Source organism: Hyaena hyaena, unplaced genomic scaffold, assembly GCF_003009895.1.
Source record: "Hyaena hyaena isolate Hyena2069 unplaced genomic scaffold, ASM300989v1 scaffold_233, whole genome shotgun sequence".
NCBI classification, from domain to species: domain Eukaryota; kingdom Metazoa; phylum Chordata; class Mammalia; order Carnivora; family Hyaenidae; genus Hyaena; species Hyaena hyaena.
In genome coordinates, this window is record NW_024080866.1 from 2,347,836 (window position 1) to 2,372,473 (window position 24,638).

Below are 24,638 nucleotides of genomic sequence, written 5' to 3' on the forward strand. Positions count from 1 at the left end.
TCGTTCTTCTCCATTTACATTCATTGTGATTGTACAAACAGTAGAAAAATGTCAGGCTGGTATCTAAAGCAGGAAGGAATTCCTTTCCTCTCTTGCACTAGAGCTAGAGGAGATAATTTAGCCAAAGTGTACAGCCCATGGCATCTTACTTGGCTTAAATCTATGGTTTGGGGCCACAGTAAGTAGAAATTAGCTCATTTTTCAAGCAAAGTAGCTATAACCAATTGCTTAATTTCCAGCAGGTGATGAGGTGGAAACCTATATTGGGCAAAGTCATGCATCAAGGTAGAAAGCCCAAACTGCCAAAATGCGTAGTCATGCACACAGCTTTAGAAAATGAGGCAGCTGCCCCTCAGGCCACATGCACATACATTTCATACACATTAACTCTTTCTTGTTTCCCTCCAGTTAATGAATTGTGAACCTTCACTTGTTTAGTACAGAGGCTGGATGAAAATGTAGTCCAGTAGGTGAATAACTTATCTTGTATGTCACTTGTTTTTCACCTAGAAATCAAGAGAAATACTGACCCAAATCATTCCCTAAGTTGAAATATCAGGATTCCTATGCTGTAGTCATTGATGCACATTTTTTGCTCCACTCTCTTCAACTAATAAACTTGTGTACACAAATAAGTCAAGTTCTCCTTAGTAATTAAGAGGGAGAATTTACATAGTTGTTTTACCGGGTAAAGCAAGCAACTAGATGCAGTGACCAGTAGCTCAACCTTCCTGGTGTTTGCCAAAATGCCTTCTTTCGTTAGGTTGAAATGACCCCACGTTTCTGTCTCTGGTCCTGAAAAGAATGGCCCCAGAAACAGCAGTATAAGAAAGGGGATAGACATGAAAGGGTTAAAGCTTAATACATAGGGGATGAGTTAGAGGAACACTCTTAACAGGTCAGTTGCTGAAGTTTTGACTAGATAGTTTCAAAGTGAAAAGGTTAGAAGGTATTCTTACTTGAGGTTTTATTTTGCTTAATGTTAATCAGCAGAGTCTCTGAGGCTTGTAATGCACTGCTGTTAACAGGCATCAAGGGAAATTGAGATTTTTTGTTGTTGAACGGGATGGGCTGAAGATTCGTTGACTCCATGAAGAAGGAAGCTTATTACTGCATGAAATGGGAATATGGGAGGCAATTCTGAAGGTGAAAAGAGATGATAATTTAAAATTAAATAACTTGGGGTGCCTCACTGGCTCAGTTGGAGGAGTGTGTGACACTTGATCTCGGGGTTATGAGTTCAAGCCCCCCCTTGGTTAGAGATTACTTAAAAATAAATAAATTTAGGTATACTTAGGTGGCTCAGTCGTTGAGTGTCCGACTTCAGCTCAGGTCATAATCTCATGGTTCATGGGTTCGAGCCCTGTATCAGGCTCTGCGCTGACAGCTAGCTCAGAGCCTGGAGTCTGTTTCAGATTCTGTATCTCCTTCTCTCTCTGACCACCCCCCTCCCCCTTCATGCTCTCTCTCTCAGAAATAAATAAAAACATTTAAAAAAATAAACTTAAAAAATTAAGTAACTCAACCTCAGATGAATCATGTTATCTGCTGCCACATACTATTCAGTCCTACCTTTACCCCTTCTCAGAAGCCAGTCTTTTACCTATATGTTTGAAGATTTCCTAGGTAGAAGCAATTATAAATATAGTTTTCTTGTCTTTAATCCCAGATATCTGAGAATATGCCCTGTAGTATAGATCACTGGACTGCTCTTTTAGGTCTAGGTAAGGGGAAGCTACTTGTGGGGAAAAAAAAAGTTCCCTTTAGGTCAGGGTATATGGCATATAGGAAAACAGAGGAAAGCTTTGGAAGGAAATCCAACTAGATGAAGAAACTGGTACTAGAGAACATGGCCTCTTGCCCAAGGTCATACAACCTAGAAGTGGGACAACCAGGATTTTAACTTGGGTCTACTGCCTCTAAAGCCTTGCTTTTCATATTATATATACCATGGTGTTCAGAGAAGCAGTGGTATTTTAACTGGGCCTTCAAGGGAAAAATAAGACTTCTGCTTTTTAGGCATAAAGAAAAATAGCATTCCCTGTGAAGAAAACCATGTAAGTAAAAGCATGACATCCAAATGTACGTGTTTAGCAAGTATTTGGAAATACAAGACTATAGTTCTTATGATGTTCAGGCTTGAGATCCAAATTTATTTTTATCAGGCTTCAGATATGCACCCATATTCAGACTCTTTAATATATATCTAGTAGCCTTATAGGAATAATTTTAGAGTGAAACTTCTAAGAATATTCTCAGTGTGTACCATCTTGAGTGTACCAGTTATGTTTTCTCGTTCCTTGGAATAAGAGCCACAGAAACTTTTCCTGTAAGCAACCTTTGTCTGTTTTTCTCCTTTCTGCCTGAAGGATTTACATAGCAGCTTTTAGATGCAGGCTGCTTGCATCAAACATCTCAGTAAGGAAACAATCACCACGTTCTGGGCTTCTGGTTGAAACTATGATTTATTTACTGTTTCATAAAAGACCCTCGGATGCTTTGGTCTGTGGGAGATAGCTGGGATTGTGAGAATTTGCATCTTCGAAGGATTTACTTTAGATTCCCTCTGGATATGAGAAAGAATCTACATTTTCTCTTAAGCTACATTACCTTCATCGTTAAGGTTACATTCCCATGAATTTCTTGAGTAAGCTGGGCATTAACTATGTGGCTCAGCCATCATCCACCCAGTGCTGGGGAAAAGAAAGCTGCTTTGCAGAGTCATGAGTCAGAAAGAATAAGTTAAAAATGGAGCAAGAAATCCCTAGCCAGTTTGTGGCTCAGCCTTGCTGGTCCATCTGTCTACTTACTTTTGCTTCAGTTTGTATAATTGACCTCTGCTTTGACAACCAGAAGTTGGCAATTGCATTAGAGGGTGGCCCAGATTCTTGCCCTTAAAGGTGCTTTGGGTACAGAGCTACCTCTCTGTGGCTGACTAGCAATTTCCCTTTACTGTGACATTGTCTGTTTCTTCTGCCTTTCCTCTTTGGGACTTCCTAATTCAGTAGGATTAGGAGACCCAGTATCAGAGTATAACACACTCCCTAGTCCTATTCTACTCTGCTACCCCAAACAAACAAAGAATTAGGCTTACTTTCAGAAGATACTAGATTACTTTAATAAGAAATGCCAGAAAGCTTCTCTCTGGCTTCCCACTATGATTTAAGAGGAAGGGAAAGCTTTACTGTCTTCAGTGACAACTGTAGTTCCTCCTTTGAAGGACAAATGTTCATGTCCAAGCCACCTTTTCTCTTGAGGATAAAACATTGTTATTTTCATACTTTTTTAAAAAAATGTTTATTCGTTTTTGAGAGAGAGACAGAACATGTGCAGGGGAGGGACAGAGAGAGATGGAAACACCAAATCTGAAGCAGGCTCCAGGCTGTGAGCTATGAGCTCTGAGCCTGATGTGGGGCTCGAATTCACGAACCATGAAATCATGACTTGAGCTGAAATCGGAGGCTTAACCGACAGAGTTACCCAGGTGCCCCATTATTTTTGTACTTTTTGAGAGCTGGTGATCATGGACCTCCTTACTTGTGGTAAGACTGAACAAAAACCTTCTTAGACTTTGATTTATTCATTCAGTTTTAAAAATTGAATCTCCCAGTATGCCAGGCATTTTGCTAAAGTCTTTGGAATATAGTAGTGAATAACATAAATTTGGTCCCTGCTTGCATAGAGTATATAGTTCCAATTTGAATAAAGCTGGAGGTTTGGTTAGAAGTTATATTCCCTTTCCCCACAAAGTTCTACTTCCAGATTCCTTTCCCTTTCCTTGGGCCCTATTTCTTTAAATCTTCTTTTGATTCCTGGATGGATGGCTGTCTCTGAGTAACGTGGGCAGCTCCAGCCATAAAAAAAAAAAAAAGTGTTCAAGAGTGTTGAGAATAAGAGAGCTTTCTTTCTTCACTACCAGTCAACCCACAAAGTTTTACTCCAGGGAATTTTTTGTTCAACAGCCAAAAGTTGACATCATTTGCCAAATGTAGGCCTTTTAATCTAAAGGTATCAAGGGGTGTCTGAGTGGCTCAGTCAGTTGAGCTTCCGACTTCTGCTTTGGTCATCTCATGGTTCATGAGTTCAAGCCCTACGTCGAGCTCTGTGCTGATGGCTCAGAGCATGGAGCCTGCTTTGAACTCTGTGTCTTCCTCTCTCTCTGACCCTCCTCCTTCTCTCTCTCCTTCTCTGAAAAATAAACATTTAAAAATTAAAAATAAAATAAAATAAAATAAAGATATCAAGCATATGACCAGGAGTTGAACTCTTATCTCCCAGAAGGGTTGGTCCTCTCTTGCCTATGTGGCTTCCACTGCCAATCTCACCCACGTCTCTGTTGCTACTTGTGGGGCTGCACCCCAGAGGCTTCTACAGAAGTTTCTCAAACTCTCTCTGCTTTGTGATGTGTAAACCAGTCAGTGGCCTAGCACGCTCCTTTGCCTCCTGCCACCAGCACTAGCATATGCGAGCTCTAGGAAAGCTGTCTCGGTGCGTGAAACACCTTGGGATCTGTGAATTCTGTGTAGAATTGGTTCCTAGGGAAAACAGCTTACTTAAGACCTGCTGGAGTCAAGGAGGCCTTAATCTTTTTTTTTTTTTTTTAATGTTTTGCTTATTTCTTAGGAGAGAGAGAGAGACAGCATGAGCAGGGGAGGGTCAGAGAGAGAGGGAGTCACAGACTGAAACAGGCTCCAGGCTCTGAGCTGGCAGTCAGCACAGAGCCCGNAGAGGTTGAATTTCTGTCTTCCCATGCAATTATCTCTAGTTCTTCCACTACCAATTCTTTACAAGAATTTCCTTTCCCCATTCCATTGTTTGGTATCTATGTGGTAAATGAATCAGACACATGTAGGTGCATTCATTTCTTTTTTTTTTTTAAATATTTTTATTTATTTCTAGGAGAGAGAGAGAGAGACAGCATGAACAAGGGAGGGTCAGAGAGAGAGGGAGTCACAGACTGAAACAGGCTCCAGGCTCTGAGCTGGCAGTCAGCACAGAGCCCGACGCGGGGCTTGAACCCACGAACCGCGAGATCATGACCTAAGCGAAAGTCGGACGCTTAACCGACTAAGCCACCCAGGCGCCCCAAGGAGGCCTTAATCTTAACGGCAACAACTGTATTCATATGTGTTACAACTTACCCATTTAACATATACAACTCATTGTTCTAAAATTTATCCTCAGGTTGTACAACCATCCCTACAATCTAATTTTAGAATATTTTGTTCTACCACAAAGGTATTCCATATCCATTAGCAGTCAGCTGACATTCTTTCTCTAACCCCCCCCTCCCCAAATAACCACTAATTTATTTTCTGTCTTCATAAACTTGCCTCTTCTGGACCTTTCCTATAAATGGAATCTTACAAGGGTGCCTGGGTGGCTCGGTTGGTTAGGCATCAGATTCTTGATCTTGGCTCAGGTCATGATCTTGTGGTTCATGAGATCAAGCCATGCGTTGGGTTCTGCTTTGGCAGCACAGAGCTTGTTTGGGATTCTCTCTCTCCCTCACTCTCTACCCCTCCCCTGTTTGCATGCATGTACTCTGTCTCTCAAAATAAATGAATAAGCTTTCGAGGAAAAATATTAAAGAAAAAAAAGAAATCATATAATATGTGGCCTTTTGTGTCTGGCTTCTTTCATTTAATATAGTATTTTTTAGGTGAGTCCATGTTGTAGCATTGATCAGTACCTCATTCCTTTTTCTGGCTGAAAAATATTCTATTACAGCTTTACCACATTTTGTTTATCCATTCTTTAGTTAATGGACATCTGGGTTGCTTCTGCATTTTTGGCCATTATGAATAATGCTATGAACATTTGTGTACAAATTTTTGTGTAGACATAATGTCTTCATTCTTTTCAGTATCGAGAATGAGTCATATGGTCATTCTATATATTAATATTTGACAAATTGCCAAACCACTAAAGTAGCTGTACCATTTTACAATCCCACCAGCAATGTATGAGAGCTCTAATTTTTCCATGTCCTTGTCAACTCTTATTCCTGGCTTTTTGATTATTGCCCTCCTAGTTGGTGTGAAATGGTATTTCATTGAGGTTTCTTGCCAGCTGTATGATTTGCAAATATTTTTTCCCATCCTGATGGTTTCTTGTGTGGCACAAAAATGTTTAAACTTGAGGTAGTTTTCCTGTTGTCACTTCCACTTTTGGTATCCTAAGAAATCATTGCTTAACCCAAAGGCACAGAGATTAATGTGTTTTGAGGTTTTTATAGTTTTAGATCGTACATTTAGATCTGTGATCCCTTCTATGTTAATTTTTGTATTTGGTGTGGGGTAGGGGGCCAACTTCAGTCTTTTGAATGTAGATGTCCAGTTTTCCTAGCACTTTTTCTTAAATAGACTATTCTTTTCCCATTTGTCTTGTCACCTATGTCAAAGGGACATCTTTTTTTGGTCATGTTTGTCATCTTAATTTTTTCATAATGGCTATGGTTTCTCATTCTTTGCCCACTCGAACCTTCCTCTTCTTCCTTCTCCTTTTCTTCCTTTCAGGTCCCCTTTTCTAAAATATTTTTCAGCATAAAAGCTTTTAGCTGGCCTAACATAGGTTTTGTGTAAATACCTTAAAGGCTGTGATTAGATGAAAATCAATCTCAAGATGTAAATGAAAGGAAAAATGAACGTCTCTTTCTTGGCCATGTATGGCCTAACCTACTGTTTTTTTATACCCTGTCTCTGTTCAGTATATGTGTGCCTTCTGTCTGACACAGGCCACTCAAACCCCTGCAAGATCTTTCTTTATTGAAGTCTGTGTTTCCCACTTAGTAAAGGCTAAAGGGCCCAGCTCACTCTGCCTGGGAAAAAACTGGTAACCCATGGAGCTACGTGTGTGGCATTTGTGACTGGAACTTTGTAGCACAGGAACCTCAGGGTCCTCTTCAAGAAGAGAAGGAAATAATAACCCACAATATGAAGGATTCAGAGAGAGGAAGTCACCTGCAGAATGAGAAGCAGACTTTATCTATTCTACTACTATCTGCTCTGCTAGAGACTGACTTTGGCTTGGAGTATCCTTTGCCCAAATGCCAGGGTCTAGTGGAGAGTAGAATGCCCATGTATTAGTTTTCTTAGTGGCCGTAACAAAGTATCATAGACCAGGTGGCTTAATAAACAGATGTCTGTTTTCTCACAGTTCTGGAGGCCAGAAGTACCAGATCAAGGTTCAAGAGGGGTCGCTTTCTGGTGAGGACTTTTCTTCCGGCCTCCTTGACAGCTACTTTCTGCCTTGTGTCTTTACATGGTGGAGGGAGGCGGAGAGGGAGAGAAGGAGACAGAGAGAAGTTGCCATAACTTCTTTCTGGAACACTCAAATTTTATACTTAGGCATTAGACAGTTGCTATCTGTTAGGTTTGATCAGTAAAATGAGAGAGCTACTGTTAGAATCTGTCAGAAGACACCCTCCCCCCCACCACCACTAAAAAATGTTCAGAGGAGATAGTAGTAAATCCTTTCAGTAGGAAGGAAAGCCTAAAGAAAAGAGAGGCTCCTCATTTATAAATATAGTACCTCATCTTTCTGCCACTGAGAGCTCGTCAGGCATAAATCTTGTTCTAGGACCTGGCCAGGTGGGGCAGTGTGGAATCACAGCCCAGGTGAGCCCCAGTAGGCTGCAAACTTGCTGGGGAAGAAGCTAAGTATTTTAGTTACTGCAAAGGCATGTGTCACTCAGTGTGGGCGGTCTTAGCCTGGTTTCAGTGTTTTGTCATCTCTTTGCTATCTCAGAAGAAATTTCCATTTCAACAGTATGAAGTCCTGAGAACTTTAATAGGAAGCTTCCAAGCCCTCTCTGAAATTCCTTGCTAAAGAGCCTGGAAAGAGAACAGCCAGTGTCAGACTATTTTTCTTACCTCTTAGGCTTAGTGCCCTATGTCAGTTACTTGACATCTCCAGTCGATCTGATCCAGTAGATCAGATTAGTACTCAGATGTCAAAGGTAACTGTCCCAAAGAGACAGCAAGAAAAATAAAGCAGAGATATGTACTCTATGCCCTTTGTGGTACTGGGTTAGGGACTGCTAACTGCATTTACACTGTTCCACCTCTCTCAGGGTTGGGTTTTTTTTTGTTTTTGTTTTTTTTGTTTTAAGTTTATTTATTTATTTTGAGAGAGAGAGTGAGATAGCAAGCTAGCAAGCCAGGGGCAGAGAGAGAATCCCAAGTAGGCTCTACACTGATGGTGCAGAAGGGTTCGAACTCATGAACCATGAGATTATGACCTGAGCCAAAGTCCAACGCTTAACAGACTGAGCCACCCAGGTGCCCTTTCTGTCGGAATTCTAAATTCCCTCCCCATTCCTGGTGAGAGGCTTCAATTGCGTGCTGAGATCTGAGGCTCTTGGATGGGAGTGTCATGGGAAGGTTGGACGATTATCTTATCCTCATTCCAAATTCCCAGAGTGGCATATCTGTCATACCCTCAGGATGAATTTGCTCAAACAATATCGCCATGCATGCCCTACTGATATAGACCATCCACGGACCCAGCTGACACTTGACGGGTATAACTGTGGGAAGAGAAGGAAATAAATAAGTATACTTTTTGAGGAGAATACCTTCCAAGTTTTTCCTTTCTCTCCCTCATTCCCTTTATCTTCCCTTCCTCCTACCATCCTTCCTCCCCTCTCCTTCCCTGTCTTCTTCTTTCTTTCCCTTTCTCCTTTCTCTTTTCCTTCTTTTCTTTTTCCTTGCTTTCTTTCCTGGTGAGAGAATTCCTCAGGTAGAAAGAAATGGAATTACAGCATCCCCATTAATTTCATTCCCAGGGATTCATTGTCCAGACCTCACCGGCTTCACTGGGTTGCCATCTGGGCCCCATAGCTGCTACTCTCCCACCCAGACGGATACTAGGATACTTTGGAGTTCTCTGTTCTCCAAACCTAGGCAAACGAACACAGACAACCCTAGTTATTTCATTTGAGTCAGGATCTTTTAAAAACACTTTAAAAAATTGTACTAAGAAATTTAAGGAAAACCTGAAAAAAAAGACCACTATAAACCCATGAAATGAATGTATTTACAGAGTTCAAATTCTTTTTCATAAAATAACTGAGATTTTAACAGATTGATTTGGTTACTGTGTTTTATTTTCTGAATTCTTGTCGCTCTTGGATGCTAGACCCTATGACTCTCACTCTACACTGGCTTAGCTTTAACTTGGTACTGCTGCTAGGTTTGGTGGGATTCTCAGTTCCTCTCTAAACCTCCTCTCTTGTCTTCTCATTGCATTTAGGCTCCTCGTTTTCCTTTTCTGCGCCTGGACTGTTGTTATCACTGCCAATATCCTCAAAATTTCACCTTCTGAGTGAGAAAAATATTTGACCCCTGCTTGGTCCAAATTCTTTCCCACTTTGGATTTAGACCAAGCTACAACCTTAACTTGCAGATAACATCTCTACCCTTTTGGAGAGTCTCTGGAAAAACAAGTTACCAGAATTCTCCTCTGTTCCTGACCCATTACTGTCCTGTTTGATGTATTCATTCATTGAATATTTATTGAGTACCACCTATGTGCCAGGCACTGTGCTAGATGTTTGACATTGCTTTATTACATAAATGTTGCAAGAATCCTTTTAAGATTTAGTCACTCTTTCGACAAACATTTATTTTATGCCTACAATGTACTATTCCTGGGTACTGTACTAAGTGCTAAGGTAGGTGTTATTCCCACTTTTTTTCCTCTGAGACATATAGCTTCCCAAAAATCCAAAATAACAAATGGCCAGACCATTTTTTTTTAAGTTTTGGCTTATACTTTTATTACCCATATTAGATGAAATGCTTCAAGAATTTTATACTGTCAGTAAATTATATTAAAGAAAATATTAACTTTTTTTGTGCTACCATACATTGACGTGCTTGTGCACGTGCACATATACACATATTTTAATAAACTTTTTATTTTGGAATAATTTTAGAATTATAGAAAAAGTACAAAGATAATACACAGAGTTCTTACATGCCCCTTGATCAGGTTTCCCACATCTTCCATTATCATGGTACGTTTATTCAACATTAAGAAACTGGCAATGATACATTACTGTTAACTAAGCTCCATATTTTATTTGGATTTCACCATTTTATCTTTCTGTTTTCTTTCTGTTCCAGGATCCAGTTCAGGGTATCACGTTGCATTTAGTTGTCATGTCTCCCCAAGATCTCTGGTCTGTGACAATTCTTCAAGTATAGTTTTTTATATCCTTGACAATCTTTACGAGTACTGGTCAGGCATTCTGTAGAATGCCCCCAATCTGGTTTTGTCTCATGTTTTTCTCAGGATTAGACTGAAGTCATGGGTTTTTGGAAGTATAGAACAGAAGTAAAGTGCCCTTCTCAAAAAATCATACCGGAGGTTACGTGAATACCACAATCATGCTATATGAATCACTGGCAATGTTCACCGTTATCACTTGGCTAATAATAGAGTATTTGCCAAGATTTTTTACTGTAAAGTTACCGTTTTCCCCTTTTACTACTCCATTTTATTCTTTGGAAATAAGTCACTAAGGCTAGCCTTCTCTCAGTGGGAATGGGAATTTAACTCCACCTCCTAAAGGGGAGAGTATCCACACATATTATTTGAAATTGTTCTCTTAGAAAGATTTGTCTCAGGTCATGATCCCAGGGTTGTGGGATCGAGCCCTGTGTTGGGGTCTATGCTAAGCATGGATCCTGTTTAAGATGCTTTCTCTCTAAAAAAAAAAAAAAAAGAAGAAAGAAAAATTTGTCTCTTCTTCTCATTTATTTAATCATTTTTGTATTAATTTGGACTTATGCTAAACTCTGATCTGAAACCTGTGCTTTTTCTGCTACATGAGATAAGATGACAAGGACCTATATATACACTGAAGGATTGGTTTCAGATGGCACACTTTTTTCTTTTTTAGAGAGGGAGAGCGGGTTCAAGGGGAAGAGAGGGGCAGGGAGAGAGAGAGAGAGAGAGAGAGAGAGAGAGAGAGAATCTTAAGCAGGCTCCATACTCAGTGTGGAGCCTGATGTGGGTCCATGATGTGAGTCATAATCCCACAACCCTGGGATCATGACTTGAGGTGAAATCAAGAGTCAGACACTCAACCAACTGAGCCACCCAGGCGCCCCCAGATTTCAAAGATTTTTTTTAAGAGCTATATTTGATAAGACTTGATGACCTTGAATGTGAGGGTGATGGAGAGGAAATGTTTGAAAATGACAGTCAGATTTTGAATGACTGGAAATAACATTTTGGTTTGAAATTATTAACTAACAAGTAGGAAGATTGGTTCTAGGCTTTGATAAAGCCAGCTTCTTCAAAGACTGTTTTTAGCCTACATGTTGGCCCATCTTTACCAAGTGCCCTGTTTTCCCAAGTCAGAGCAAAGAAAACTACTTTTCTTTCTCACTGAAACACCAGGGCCCCCTAGTGGACAGCCCCCTGGGTCCTGTTTCTTGGCTGAAGGATGCTTGGTTTTGTTTTTTGTTTGGTTATTAGATTTTCTCCCTGGTTCATTTTGCAGAGCAGAGACACTTGATTCTCCTCTTTATCTAATACATTTTAAACACTTCTTGTTTCAGAGTTATCCGTTCACCCTCATGTGACATCATGTTCAATAAAAAGATAGTTACCCTCTGACAATCACTCCCATGTACTCACACTCTAAACCAGGGGGTACTCGGTACTTATTTTTAATTCATTTACCTGCTTTTTCCATCTGATGCCATATTAATCTTAATTCTTTTTTTCAGGGCCATCATCAATCACTTTAACCCCAAAATTGAATCCTATGCTGCTGTGAATCACATATCCCAACTGTCGGAGGAGCAGGTAAGCCACAACCTTCCCCAGAGTTGGGGGCTGGGATCAAGCAGTTGTCTTCTCTTTGATAGCAGCGGTATTCTGTGACTGAGCTTCTGGTGGGAGGAGTCAGGCTGCTAAGAGCAATTAGTAAGGGATCTGTTGATAGTACTTTAAATAGAGTGATGGCTTCTGCTTTTGTCCATAGGAGGGGTACATTAATTGTATAGAAGATACGTAGGTGAAAATTTGGTGAATTATTATTTTAGAGTGGGTGATAGGCATTTCTTTTTTTAATCTTAGGCAGAGAGTCGTTTTTATTTTTAAAAAATAAGAAATGAGAACTTAGAAATGGATAAAACCGACAATTAGAAAAACCCTGAGTTCAGCTTAATTTGATGCTATTTGGCTTGTTAAAATATGAGCCCTCATTGGGGCAGATTTTCCTTAGTAATTGAGTTCTATTTGCCGTGAGCAATTATTTCTGAGCAGGTTTTTCTATGGTATGGACTGAGTTGGAGATGCAGATAGCATTATGCGTTTGTTTTCCTTGAGTCTGGCCTGATTTCCCCTTCTCCCTAAGTGCCTGCACTCGGCTCTGCATTATATAAAAGTACAGATGGGGCTTTAGCATGACATGGGATTGAACTTAATGTTTCAGAATGAGACTCTTGAGTTCTGCTTTTAAAAGCACCAACTGAGACATCCTGTTTACACAGTCTCCCTTCTCTCCTACTTGATTCCCAGGTTGGAGGGCAAGGGTAGTCATGAATTGAGAGTAAAGGTATAAGTTCCAAACCAATAAAATGTGCTCTCCCTTTTTTGCCAGTTTATCAGTGAAACCCTTCTCTGCATCTTTTGTCGGCAGAGCCAGCCAGCTATGGGGTGAGCATGTGTTCCAGTGTTGCTAAAAGCTATTCAATAGCCCGCTCAGTGAGGCACCAGGCAAGCCTTTTCCCTAACAGGCCTCTCAGTATTCCCTGCAGCGGCTCTTTCCTCAGCCAGATGGATAGGACTCTGTTAGTCTGTTGTTCCCTTTGACATATTTGTTCTCTTTTGTGAGAACAGCTGTGAGAATCCATCCTCTTATTTAAAATGCTTTTGTAAATAGTTTTCATTTTCTTTTTTTCCCCAAGTCCTGTTCTTTGATGCCACTGCTCTCTTTGAGGTACTTCAAGATGCTACCTCTTTCCTGTTGGACCAGTTCAGATCAGTTTCACTATATTATTTTTATGCAAAAGAATTCAACATCTTGAGTTTTGTGTAATAAGAGAAAGGGTGACTTTCCTACCACAGTGAGCTCTGGTTAGTCTAAAAGCTTTAAAAATAAACAAATAAATAAATAAATTAAAAAAAAAAAAAAAAGGAAGACACATTTTCCCTGTCAGCCACGTGCAGTATTCATTCCCCAGCAGCTTGGGAAGGTCAGGCTGAAATCTTTCTACAGCAGTAACAGCCACAGACCAATAATAAAAATCCATTCTGGCGCATGAGGCAATCTGGAAAAGGATGATTAGCAAGCACGTGTCCTCACCCTCCTCCAACTTCTCTCAAAGTTAAATGAAGTGATGAAAGTGCCTCTCAGAAAGAGTCCACAAGCCAGAGATGAGGTGATTTCTGTGGGGAGGGAGAGTACACAGTCCTATTCGAGAATGGAGAAGGGATAGCGCTCTGAAAGATTTACTTAGTGAATAAGTAATTACATGCCTGCTGTTTGCAAGGTGTGGTGCTGGGTAGTGGGGCTCCACAGTGAATAATCTAAGTGTGGTCTTTGCTCTCTCAGAGTTTGTGTACACTAACCATCTCTCTTAGCAGTCCTTTTCACTTTTGGGATGGGGAAAGGGTGTTGCTATTCTGGGATCCTTTTCAAAACTGCCCTCAAAATAGTTGTTGCTTCTCTTCCCTTGCTGACTTTGAAGGGCTCTAAATGACAGCATTAGGGTGCACTTGGTTTTATTCTTAGCACTATCAGATTAGAAGTATTTGACTGCCTTGTTAATCTCCGACATGTGTTGGAGCACTTCTCCCCCTTCACTTCTGAACATTAATGCTACTATCACTTAATGTTAAGTGTGTTCACAGCTTCCCAAAGAGCCAACCATGGGATCCAGTTGGGCCCAGTAGTTGTTAGCAGCAAACTAAGTAGAGAGAAAAAATCAGGAACGTAATCCCCAAGTAGATGCGAAAGCACTCCTTAAAAAAAACAAAAGCCCTGAAGATTATGGATAGGTGTTAACTGGAATTTATAGCACAGACAAGAGAAGGCTCTTTGCTAGATCTGCCTGCCCAGCCTGCCATTTTCTTCTGGCAACATTTGTGAATTTTTGAGTTCTAACAGCACCCAGATACATTCCAGTCTGCTTGAGGCATTTCAAAGTGATGTTTGTAAATTCATGATTGCTTATTGAACAAAGCCTATTCTCTTACACTGGAGTTTCTTTTCAGATTTCCAGAAGGTACATGACATTATTCTGTTACTTCTCATTGCCTTCAAGGAGAGCAAAGCTTTTTAATCAGTCAGTACCCTCAGTGTGACTGAATAGTTGTTCATTATCTAGTGTAATAAACTGCATGCATTTTTATATTTTACACACACGTGTCACGTTTGTCCAAAGTTGACTGTGAAGCTTGTTCATTTTGACTCCTTTTTGCGTGTGTGTGTGGTAAAATATACATAATATTTACCATTTTAACCATTTTTAAGTGTAGAGTTCAGTGGCATTAAGTACATTCACATCATTGTGCAGCCATCACCACCATCCACCACCAGAACTTTTTCATTATTCCATACTGAAACCCTATGCCCATTTCCCCTCCCCGCTACCCTTGTAACCACTGTTGTACTTTCTGTCTCCCTCTATGTGTCCTTTTTGGTTTCTTAAAATATTTATTTATTTTTGGGAGAGCACAAACGCGGAAAGAGCAGAGAGAGGGGGACAGGAATCCAAAGTGGATTCTGCACTGACAGGCTGACAGCAGCAAGCCTGATTGGGGGCTCAAACTCACAAACTAAGATATCATGACCTGAGCCAAAGTTAGACACTCAACCGAGTGAGCCACCCAGGTGCCCCATTTCTTTTTTCTTAAAGAGGGTCCATTTTGGGGTGTCTTGCTGGCTCAGTTGTTGGAGTGTGTGACTCTTGATCTTGGAGATTACAGGTTTGAGCCCCATGTGTAGAGATCACTTTAAAAAGTATTTTTTAATTAAGTCTTTAAAGAAAAAGGTCCATCTTTCTTAAAATTCTTAACCAGTCTTTGACACCCCTCCCTCCAGATTTTAAGAATCACTGGTGTAGCTCCTTTAGTAGTAAATACCTCATACGTGCCTTGTCCCTGAAGCCATCAGACCTTTGAAAATGCCCATTGAGGCATTGCTCCTTTTAAGCTATTCACTATTTGTTTTGGTTTACAAATGCTATGACATACTGATTTATATCAGCTCTGATTTCCTAATAGGCAAGAGAGGGCTTCACGGTAGAACTTTACGGAAGATTCTCTAGAGCTCTGAATATCTAGAGTACGTAGTCACAATTTAGGATTCAAGTCAAAACCTTCTTTGAGTGCCTGATTCCTTAAGCTTTTAATCACATTCATGACCAATTTTGTGACTTTGAAATGTCCCAAGGGAAGGCAAATAAATGGTTGGCCCATCCTTGCTTTCTTCAGTTCATTCACCTATCAGTATTTTAACATTTAGCACCTGCTCTGTGCTTCAGATTGTACTAGCCATTTGAGGAATAGAGAGGTATGATAAAGGGCCTTTGTTCTCAAAGGATGGAATAAGTTCAGGAGATGGCTTAAGACAGCTTATCGAGGGGCACCTGGGTGGCTCAGTCGGTTAAGCATCCGACTTCGGCTCAGGTCCAGATCTCACAGTCTGTGGGTTCGAGCTCTGTGTCGGACTCTGTGCTGACAGCTAGCTCAGAGCCTGGAGCCTGTTTCAGATTCTGTCTCCCTCTTTCTCTGCCCCCCCCCCCACTCGTTCTCTTTCTCTGTCTCTCAAAATAAAATAAAGACATAAAAAAAAATTTAAAAAAAAAAGCTTATCGAGAGCTGACCATACTGGCAGTGGGATCTGTGAGCTCCTGTTAGAGGAAGACCTTTGCAGTTGTGGTGGTCAGGAAAGGCCATATGGAGGAGAGAAGAAATGAGTTGAGCCTTGAAGGAGCAGGGATAGGAAGTGGATCAATGAAGAGGCATAGATTGTAAAATGTACTCAAAGCCAAGACCTGAAAAGGACAGAAAGAAAGGAGAAGAGTCCCAGAGTTTCTGTAAGCCTTGTCCTTGGGTCACAGGATATCCAGAGGCTGGATGACTTAGAAATACAATTCGTCATTTCAGATGTCATCACAGTCCCTGTAACCCACAATGTACTGACTCTCCTCCCTGACCTAATTGTACTGCCTTTGATTCAATTCGTAAGTGTTCATCAAAGGCCTAGTATGAGCCAGCCTCACTGTGAGGCATATGATAAGGCCTAGTGGGCAAACCAGGCTTTAAAAAAAAAAAAAAAAAGGTAACAAGCACATAACAAAATTTACCATCTTAACCATTTTTAAGCGTACAGTACAGTAGTGTTGATGTATGCACATTCTTGCACTGTTGATCTCTAGAACTTTTTCATCTTGCAAAGCGAAACCCCTACCCATTGAACAACTTCCTTTCCCCACCTCCTCTTCACCTCCAGCAACCACTATTCTACTTTCTGTTTTTTCGAGTGGGCAAACCTTTCTTGAAGCTGGTGTTCCTTTCATCTAAGTGGTCCAGGAGCCACGAAAAATTTCTCTACATACAGACTTAGGAATTTTCCAGGAGAATCAGCAAGGTGGCATCCCCATATGTCACAGAACCATAGGACAATGTAACCAGATTCTTAAGTTTTCTACTTTAGGAATTTTATGGAGTTTTACCTCCCATTATCTCTTTAAGTATCCACTCTCACCAGTGCTTTGGATTTTGGATTCAGAGGAGGCGCGTATAATATTGTATATAGCAAGAGGTATCTTTAAAAGTATTATGACAAAGCAAAGAATATAAGTTATTTGTAGGAATAGATTAAAGTAAATTAGAGAAACAAATGCTTCACATCTAAATGAGTGAAGGTTACATTGGAAGCTAGTATACCTATTAGTATTCTTTCTAAACCTTTTTGATTTTCTCTTGATCCTAAGATAAGAGCCACTACAGATAAATGCTAGGCATTTAGAAATCCTAGTGAAATCTTGGGGCACCTGGGTGGCTCAGTCAGTTCAGCATCCGACTTCGGCTCTCTTCATGATCTCATGGTTCATGGGTTTGAGCCCCGTATCTGGCTCTGTGCTCACAGCTCAGGTTCAGCCTGCTTCAAATTCTGTGTGTCCCTCCTCCTCCCCCCCCCCCCGCCTGTCCTCCATTCATGCTCTGCCTCTCTCAAAAATAAGTAAGCATTAAAAAAAAGTTTGTTTTTAAAGAAATCCTAGTGAAATCTAGCTTTGGTTCCTCAGGAAAGAATCAGATATTAATAAGAAAGCCCTAGTCCATGGGTCAAACATTGTTAGGGGCCTTGGGTGGCACCCATTACTTGAGAACATCTAGGAGGAAGCAGAGAAAGATCTTGGGGGAAATATCCTAAGACCTTCAAGGCTTGTGAGGAAAATGGAACCTGGTATTTAGGCTTGAGAGTTGTTGGCCTTATGTGTGCTAGTGAATGTTTAATAACTGTTGTTGGGAGAGGGGCTGATTTGTAGTGTTGGGTGTGGATGCTCCCGCCATGGCTACCAGTGAGAAGCCAAGTGGCTGTCACAGTGCTTGAAAATCTGTCACAGTGCTTGTTCTCACCGGCCAAGCATGTATGAGCCAACTCTAGCACATTACTAGTTGTTGAAGAGAAGGGGGCTGTAAAGTTGCGAGGCAGGACTTTCTGAGCAGGGAGTGAGTGTAGCTCACTTTCTTCATGAGAACCACTGATAGAAAGTTCTCTCTGGGGCAGTTAAAATCTCTGAGTATTCCACTCTGAGAGTCCCTGTGATGTTTTTTCAGCGCCTTAACCATCATGTAAAGCAGCCTTGACAGAGACACATGTTGGAGACCTAAGATTTAGGATTCCTAAGATAGCCGTGACTCAGTTTCCTATACTTGGCTTCATGTTTTTCCATAACAGCCTGTAGTTTTGCACTGCCTCTCTGTAACTCTTAGTGATGGTTGCTGTGTGAACTCTTACTCAGTGCAAGCATGGGACACAACATTGGCTGTCTGAGACCCTGCCTTCCTTGTTGACTTTATTTAGACTCCAGCTGAATGTTGACCTGTTTGGCAGAAAAAAAGCTTGATACGAGTTATTTGTTAACTGGAGTCACTAAAATAGGAAAGACAGAGTCAGAGGAAGAGGGATTTTCTTACAAGCTGCTTAGCCTCAGAAGTCACCTTTATGTTATATAGGGCATCTTAAGGTCCAGATAAGAGGGTAAGCTGATGATGTGCTGCTAGGATGTCCATGGTCTTACTTGGACCAGGAGGTGGGCTTCACTGCCAGAGAAAGGCAAGGGAGTAGCTTGGATCTTAAAAGGACACAAATAGATAACAGGAAAGGAAAAGCTAGTAGTTCTTGAGCTAGGCACTTTTATATAGGCTATTTATTTAATTGTTATTATCAACCATTTGGGATAGCTACAGTTATCCTATAGATGAGGATGCTAACGAGGCTAAGTCATTTGCCCATGGTCGTACAGCTGTTGGTGCAAAGCCATAATGTGAGCATAAGGCTGTCTGACACTGAAGTCTGAGCTCCTTCCATTTCATCATGTGTGACAGCTTAGCTCGCCAGCTCTTCTGAAGGAAGGGGCAGGCTGGGGAAGATAACAGGGCTCACTCCCAGGGTTGGGGTGGGGCTGGGAAAAGGCCCTGGTTTGGGAAGAGACCATTCGGTTGAGGAAGGAAAGTACTGAACAGGGGCCTAGAGAGTTTGCCTGCCAGTTGGGCAACAATCTCTGAGTAGAGCCTTCTGGCACAACATGATAACTTTATAAATGAGGAAAGAGTCTCTTTCTTCCATCAAGCATGTCAGCAAAGCTACTATGAGAAATAAATCTTTTCCACGGACCAAAGGAACATGGTGATGTAAAAAAAAAAACAAGATTTTTTTTTTTTTTTGGTACTAGACAGTCATTTATATGGGTCAAAATCTAAAAGCACACACAATTTTAATTGTTTTTAAAGTAGTAGTTCCATTTTGTTAAAACAACAACAAAACAAAGACTCTCAAAATTAATGTCCCACAGCCAACTAGATGAATGCAGAGGTCACTGGTGAAGAGCTCAGCTTATTATTCATCTCTGCCACTGACAGTATTTTCTCCAATTAAATACAAATTTTGAAATGTGCGTTACATGAGCTTCTGGTCTTCCGGAGTCAGGCTTCATCGCCACTGAAGCTTCATTGGCAGCACACAGAGGAATGATATTGGGGCTTGTAGGAATTCCAGTATTTGTCAGCTTTTCCAGAGGTTACAGGAGACAGCAGCCCTTGCTTCGTGTACTCTAAGAAGCATCCTTTGTTCCAGTTATTTAATAAGAGTGTACAAGTAGGACTTCCCTCTTTGGTTTCATCCTTCCTTCCAAATAGATCTTTGGGAGCTTTTATTTCCACTATAAGCCTTTCCTCAGGAGGTAGCTCAAAACTCTGTAAGGTGTGCTAGAAGGAGCACGGTTTGCCACCGTGGTAACCTCAGAGGCCCAAGTGTCGCCATGCAAACTTACCTGTTGTAAGTTATGGTAAAGGGAAGTGTTTTGGCTGGGTACCATAAGAGTACTTTTTTTTTTTTTAATGTTTTTAATGTTTTATTTATTTCTGAGAGAGAGACAGCGCAAGCAGGGGAGGGTCAGAGAGAGAGGGAGACACAGAATCTGAAACAGGCTCCAGGCTCTGAGCTGTCAGCACAGAGCCTGACGCGGGGCTTGAACCCACGAACCGTGAGATCATGACCTGAGCCGAAGTCAGATGCTCAACCGACTGAGCCACCCAGGTGCCCCCCATAAGAGTACTTTGACCTTTCACAGTGATACTGCACAAAGGAGGCTGCAGTCTTAAAAACGACCCACTCAGCTAGAAGAGAAACTGTGGATAGCTCACAACTAGGATTTCTGGTGAAGAATTCTGTCTTTTAGGGAGGGATAGGTCCGTGAGTCCTGGCAGGGAGGCAGAGACCCCATGTCACATTGCTTGTGAATTGGGAGCAGAGTCGTTGCTTTCTCTCTCCCTCCGTGATATGTTTCCAAAGAAAGAAACCTCAGGTGGGGAAGACAGAGACTCTTGCCTCTTGGGTTGAGCAGGGAGGGGTGGCCTGCCTCTAATAAGCCACAGAGAAGGAGAAGGCCTGATGCAATATTTGTGTGTCATAGATCCCCCACCTTCGTTACCTTGGTTGCCTCTTGGTGTGATTGCATGCCTTGCTTGCGGAGGGAGAGGGCCTGGGCACTGGGCACATTGGATCTGTAATTAGCGCAAATAAAAGCTTTACAAGGGCTGTCTAGGGCTTCGGCCAAGTAAAGTCAGGGCGGTGGGGCAACTGCCCAGGGAAATTAAAGAAAGTCACTGTCACCACTCCTTTAACCAGCTGATGGCCTCTCACTAATCACCTACTGTGAGGTTCATTATCTGATCCACCTTGCTGAAGGGCAGAGCCAGTCTGTCAGATCAATAAATCTAAGGGTATGGAAAGCCCTTTGGTAGCAGGCTTGAAAGACATGGACGGACTGGGAGAATTGGCCAACTTATATTGGTTCTGAAATTGAGTTTAATGCTGAAATCTGAGATGAAAATAGAGAATAAACTGTTTGTAAAAAAAAAAAAAAAAAACAGGGGGGAAACTTCTGCATGTTATATGCAGGGTGGCTGTATAGAGGAAACAGTTACCTTTTAAAAGACATCATTTTTGGGGCGCCTGGGTGGCTCAGTCGGTTGGGCGTCCGACTTCAACTCAGGTCATCATCTCACGGTTCGTGGGTTCCGAGCCTCGCATCGGGCTCTGTGCTGACAGCTAGCTCAGAGCCTGGAGCCTGTTCCAGATTCTGTGTCTCCCTCTCTCTCATACCCTCCCCTGCTCACACTGTCTCTATCTCTCTCTCAAAAATAAATTTAAAAAAACCTTAAAAAAAAAGGCATCATTTTTTTAGCCTAAGAGATTTGTTCACCTTTTGGATCCTTGTTTCCAAACAATTATATTGGATGATTGTGCCCTGGAGATATATCCAGGTTATCCTGGACAGAGAGTCACTATAAGCACACAGTAGGAGAGGTGCTCACTCAATAGAGTCTGTGATTTTTGTTACCAGGCTGTTATTTGTTCTAATTCCTGGGCTGTTGGCTTGTTTTCTTTTTTCAACCACTTTGAGCTCAAGTGTTTTGAAAAACAACCAATCCTCGCCTCTCAAGGAAACTCTCAAGGACCTCCTTTGGTCTAAGAATTCTCTGCTTCTGAGTGTCTTTGGTTAGTGCAGTAAGACAAGGAATATGTGCCCTAGTCTCAAATTCCCCAGATTAATTTTTTTTGGCACAAAAGTATAGAAGTATCTGCTATGTGCCAAGTCAGGGGCTATAAAAAATGCAAAAATCATGCCTGCCTCGAGGATTTCATATCAGCATCACTGCTTCTTTGTTAGACCTCTGCCTGTGTAGACCTCACTCAGATGATGTATGCAGCATGCTTGCCGCAGCCCCACTTGACCCTTTATAAACCTAAGGATAGGTAAAACCTCCTTGTTCTCCTTGTACCCTAGAGAAATATTGCCTCAGAAGTTGAAAATGGTTGGCCAGTGACCCTTATTTAGCATGAAGTTTCCACAAGGAGAGTCATGATCTTTATCTTTGCCTCAGTTTCATTAAAAAGGCAAAATCAGAACCTTTATTAGATTGGTAAAGACAAAAAGGACCCTATAAGCCCCCGAGCTTGGCAGATGATTGAGTTTTTCAGGAGGTCCAGGGAAGTGTAGCCGCTTATAAAAACCTCATGTGGCTAGTGCCCACTTGAAAATTATTCCAGGGGCGTCTGGGTGGCTTAGTCGGTTAAGCCTCCAACTTCGGCTCAGGTCATGATCTCACGTTCGTGGGTTTGAGCCCCGCATTGGGCTCTGTGCTGATAGCTCAGAGCCTGGAGCCTACTTTGGATTCTGTGTCTCCCTCTCTCTCTGCCCCTCCCCCTCTCATGCTCTGTCTCTCTCTGTCTCAAAAATAAATAAAAACATTTAAATAATAAAAAAAAGAAAATTATTCCAGACATGTTGATTGCCACCCAGAGCCTGTCTGCCTGTCTGTCTGTCTATCTCTCTCTCTTATTTATTTATTTTGTTGGGGGGAAGGGCATGGAGAAGGGGCAGAAAAGGGAGAGAGAAAATCCCAGGCAAAGTCCATGCTCAGTGCAGAGCCTGACACAGGGCCCCTGAGATCATGACCTGAGCCAAAATTAAGAGTCAGATACTTAACTGACTGAGCCACACAGGTGCCCTTACCCAGAGTCCATTGAATTTGTCAGCAAGGATTTCCGGGAGTGGAGGAGTAGAAGGGAGGAGCACAATGGGGAGAACCCTTAGCATTGTCAAAATACTGAGAACTCCTAACTTAGAGTTAAGTTTTCTATCAGTCTGAATCATTCTTGTCCCAACCAAAAATGGAATAGTGAGACCAAAAAAAGACAAGCTTACTGCTGTAGCCATACATCTTTTTTTTAATTAGTTTTTTTTTTTATTTTTAGAGAGAGAGCATGCAAGCAGGAGAGAGGAGGAGAAGAGGGAGAGGGATAGAGAGAGAAAGAGAGAGAGAGACTCTTAAGCAGGTTCTACCCTCAGTGTAGAGCCTTGATACAGGGCTCGATCCCACAGCCCTGGGATCATGACCTGAGCTGAAATCAAGAGTTGGACCCTCAACCAACTGAGCCATCCAGGTGCCCCCATCTTTTTTTTTTTTTAAATCTAGTCATGATTTACTAACTTTTTATAAACTTTATTGAGGTATACTTGACATAAGATATCATGCAAATACATATATCCACTATCCACCCCCACCACATGTAGAACATTTCCATCACCCAAAAAGGTTCTCCTTTACAGTCAGTCTTAACCATGAGTCTGGGCCCCTAAGCAACCACCAGTGTCTTTTCTGTGTGCTCTTTTGTGTCTGAGACTCATCTATATTGTGACACTCTTAGGTATTTACCAAAAGAGAAATGAAAATATGCCCACTCAAAGACTTGTACACAAATGTTTGTGGCTGCATTATTCATAACAACTAAAAACTAGAAACAACCTAAATGTCCATCAGCAACTGAATAGATTAAAAAATGTGATACATCCATATAATGGAATATTACTCATCCATAAAACAGAACGAAATACTGATACATGCTGCAATATGGATGACTCTTGAAAACATGCTAAGTGAAAAAGCCGCACACAAAGACCCAAAGGATTCCACTTATTTGAAATGTCGAGAATAGGGCACCTGGGTGGCTTAGTCGGTTAAGCATCCAACTTTCGCTTAGGTCATGATCGCGGTTCGTGGGTTCGAGCCCCGCGTCGGGCTCTGTGCTGACTGCCAGCTCAGAGCCTGGAGCCTGTTTCAGAGTCTGTGACTCCCTCTCTCTCTGACCCTCCCCTGCTCACGCTGCCTCTCTCTCTCTCTCTCCTAGAAATAAATAGAACATTAAAAAAGTTAAAAAATTAAAAAAAAAAAACTATCAATCATGATGACAAGTGATGTTGAGCAGTTGTCATTTGCTTATTTGCTATTATATATCTTTTGTGAAGTGTCATTTGCTCATTTAAAATATCTGTGGGGTACCTGGGTGGCCCAGTTAGTTAAGCGTCAGACTCTTGATTTGGCTCAAGTCGTGATCACACACAGTTAGTGAGATTGAGCCTGCCCCGTGTCAGTCTGTGCTCTGACAGCACAGAGTCTGCTTGGGATTCTATCCCTCTCTCTCTGCCCCTCCCCCGCTTGTGCACACACTTTCATTCTCAAAATAAATAATTAATTAAATTTAAAAATCTGTTCATTTAACATGTGTGTGTGTTATTTAAGAGTTTTTATGTATTCTGGTTGCAAGTTCTTTGTCATATGTTTTTATTGCAAATTTTTTTCCTAGTCTGTGGCTTGCCTTTGCCTCTTCTTAAAGATGTTTTTTTAAAGCCCAGACATTTTAATGAAGATCAATTTTTTTTAAGTTTATTTATTTTGAGAGAGAAAAAGCACAAGCAGGGGAGTGGCAGGGAAAAAGGGAGAAAGAGAATCCCAAGCACTGGGATCCACACTATAAGCACAGAGTCCAATGTGGGGCTTGAACACACCAACTGTGAGATCATGACCTGAGCCAAAATCAAGAGCTGGATGCTTAACTTACTGAGCCACCCAGCCTCCCCTAATGAAGACTAATTTTAATTTAATTCAACATTCATGAAGATAAATGTATTAATCTTCTTGTAATGGTTTGTGCTTTTGTGTTTTATTTAGTTAATCTTTGCCTACTTCTAATTGTGAAATTTTTTATCTATATTTTCCTCTGTAAATTTTATAGTTCTAGCTTTCACATTTAGTTCTATGATCCATTTCACATTAATTTTTTTAAGTAATCTCTATGTCTAATGTGGAACTCAAACTCAAGACCCTGAGATCAAGAGTCATATGCTCTACTGACTGAGCCAGCCAGGCACCCCCTGCCTTTTTTTTTTTTTTTTTTTACATTAAATCTTTTTTTTTTTTTTTAATGTTTTTTATTTATTTCTAGGAGAGAGAGAGACAGCGTGAGCAGGGGAGGGCCAGAGAGAGAGGGAGTCACAGACTGAAACAGGCTCCAGGCTCTGAGCTGGCAGTCAGCACAG

At 41.3% G+C, this 24,638-nt stretch overlaps 1 protein-coding gene across 2 annotated transcripts in view; it reads left to right on the forward strand.

Annotated features, from left to right (window-relative positions):
- ARMH3 (armadillo like helical domain containing 3) overlaps positions 1 to 24,638 on the forward strand; it is a 175,904-nt gene that overhangs the window by 127,298 nt on the left and 23,968 nt on the right. For both annotated transcript variants that reach the window (XM_039243948.1, XM_039243949.1), the window contains exon 24: positions 11,745 to 11,823. In XM_039243948.1, the coding sequence (XP_039099879.1) occupies positions 11,745 to 11,823 (79 nt within the window). The remainder of the gene's footprint in view (positions 1 to 11,744; positions 11,824 to 24,638) is intronic.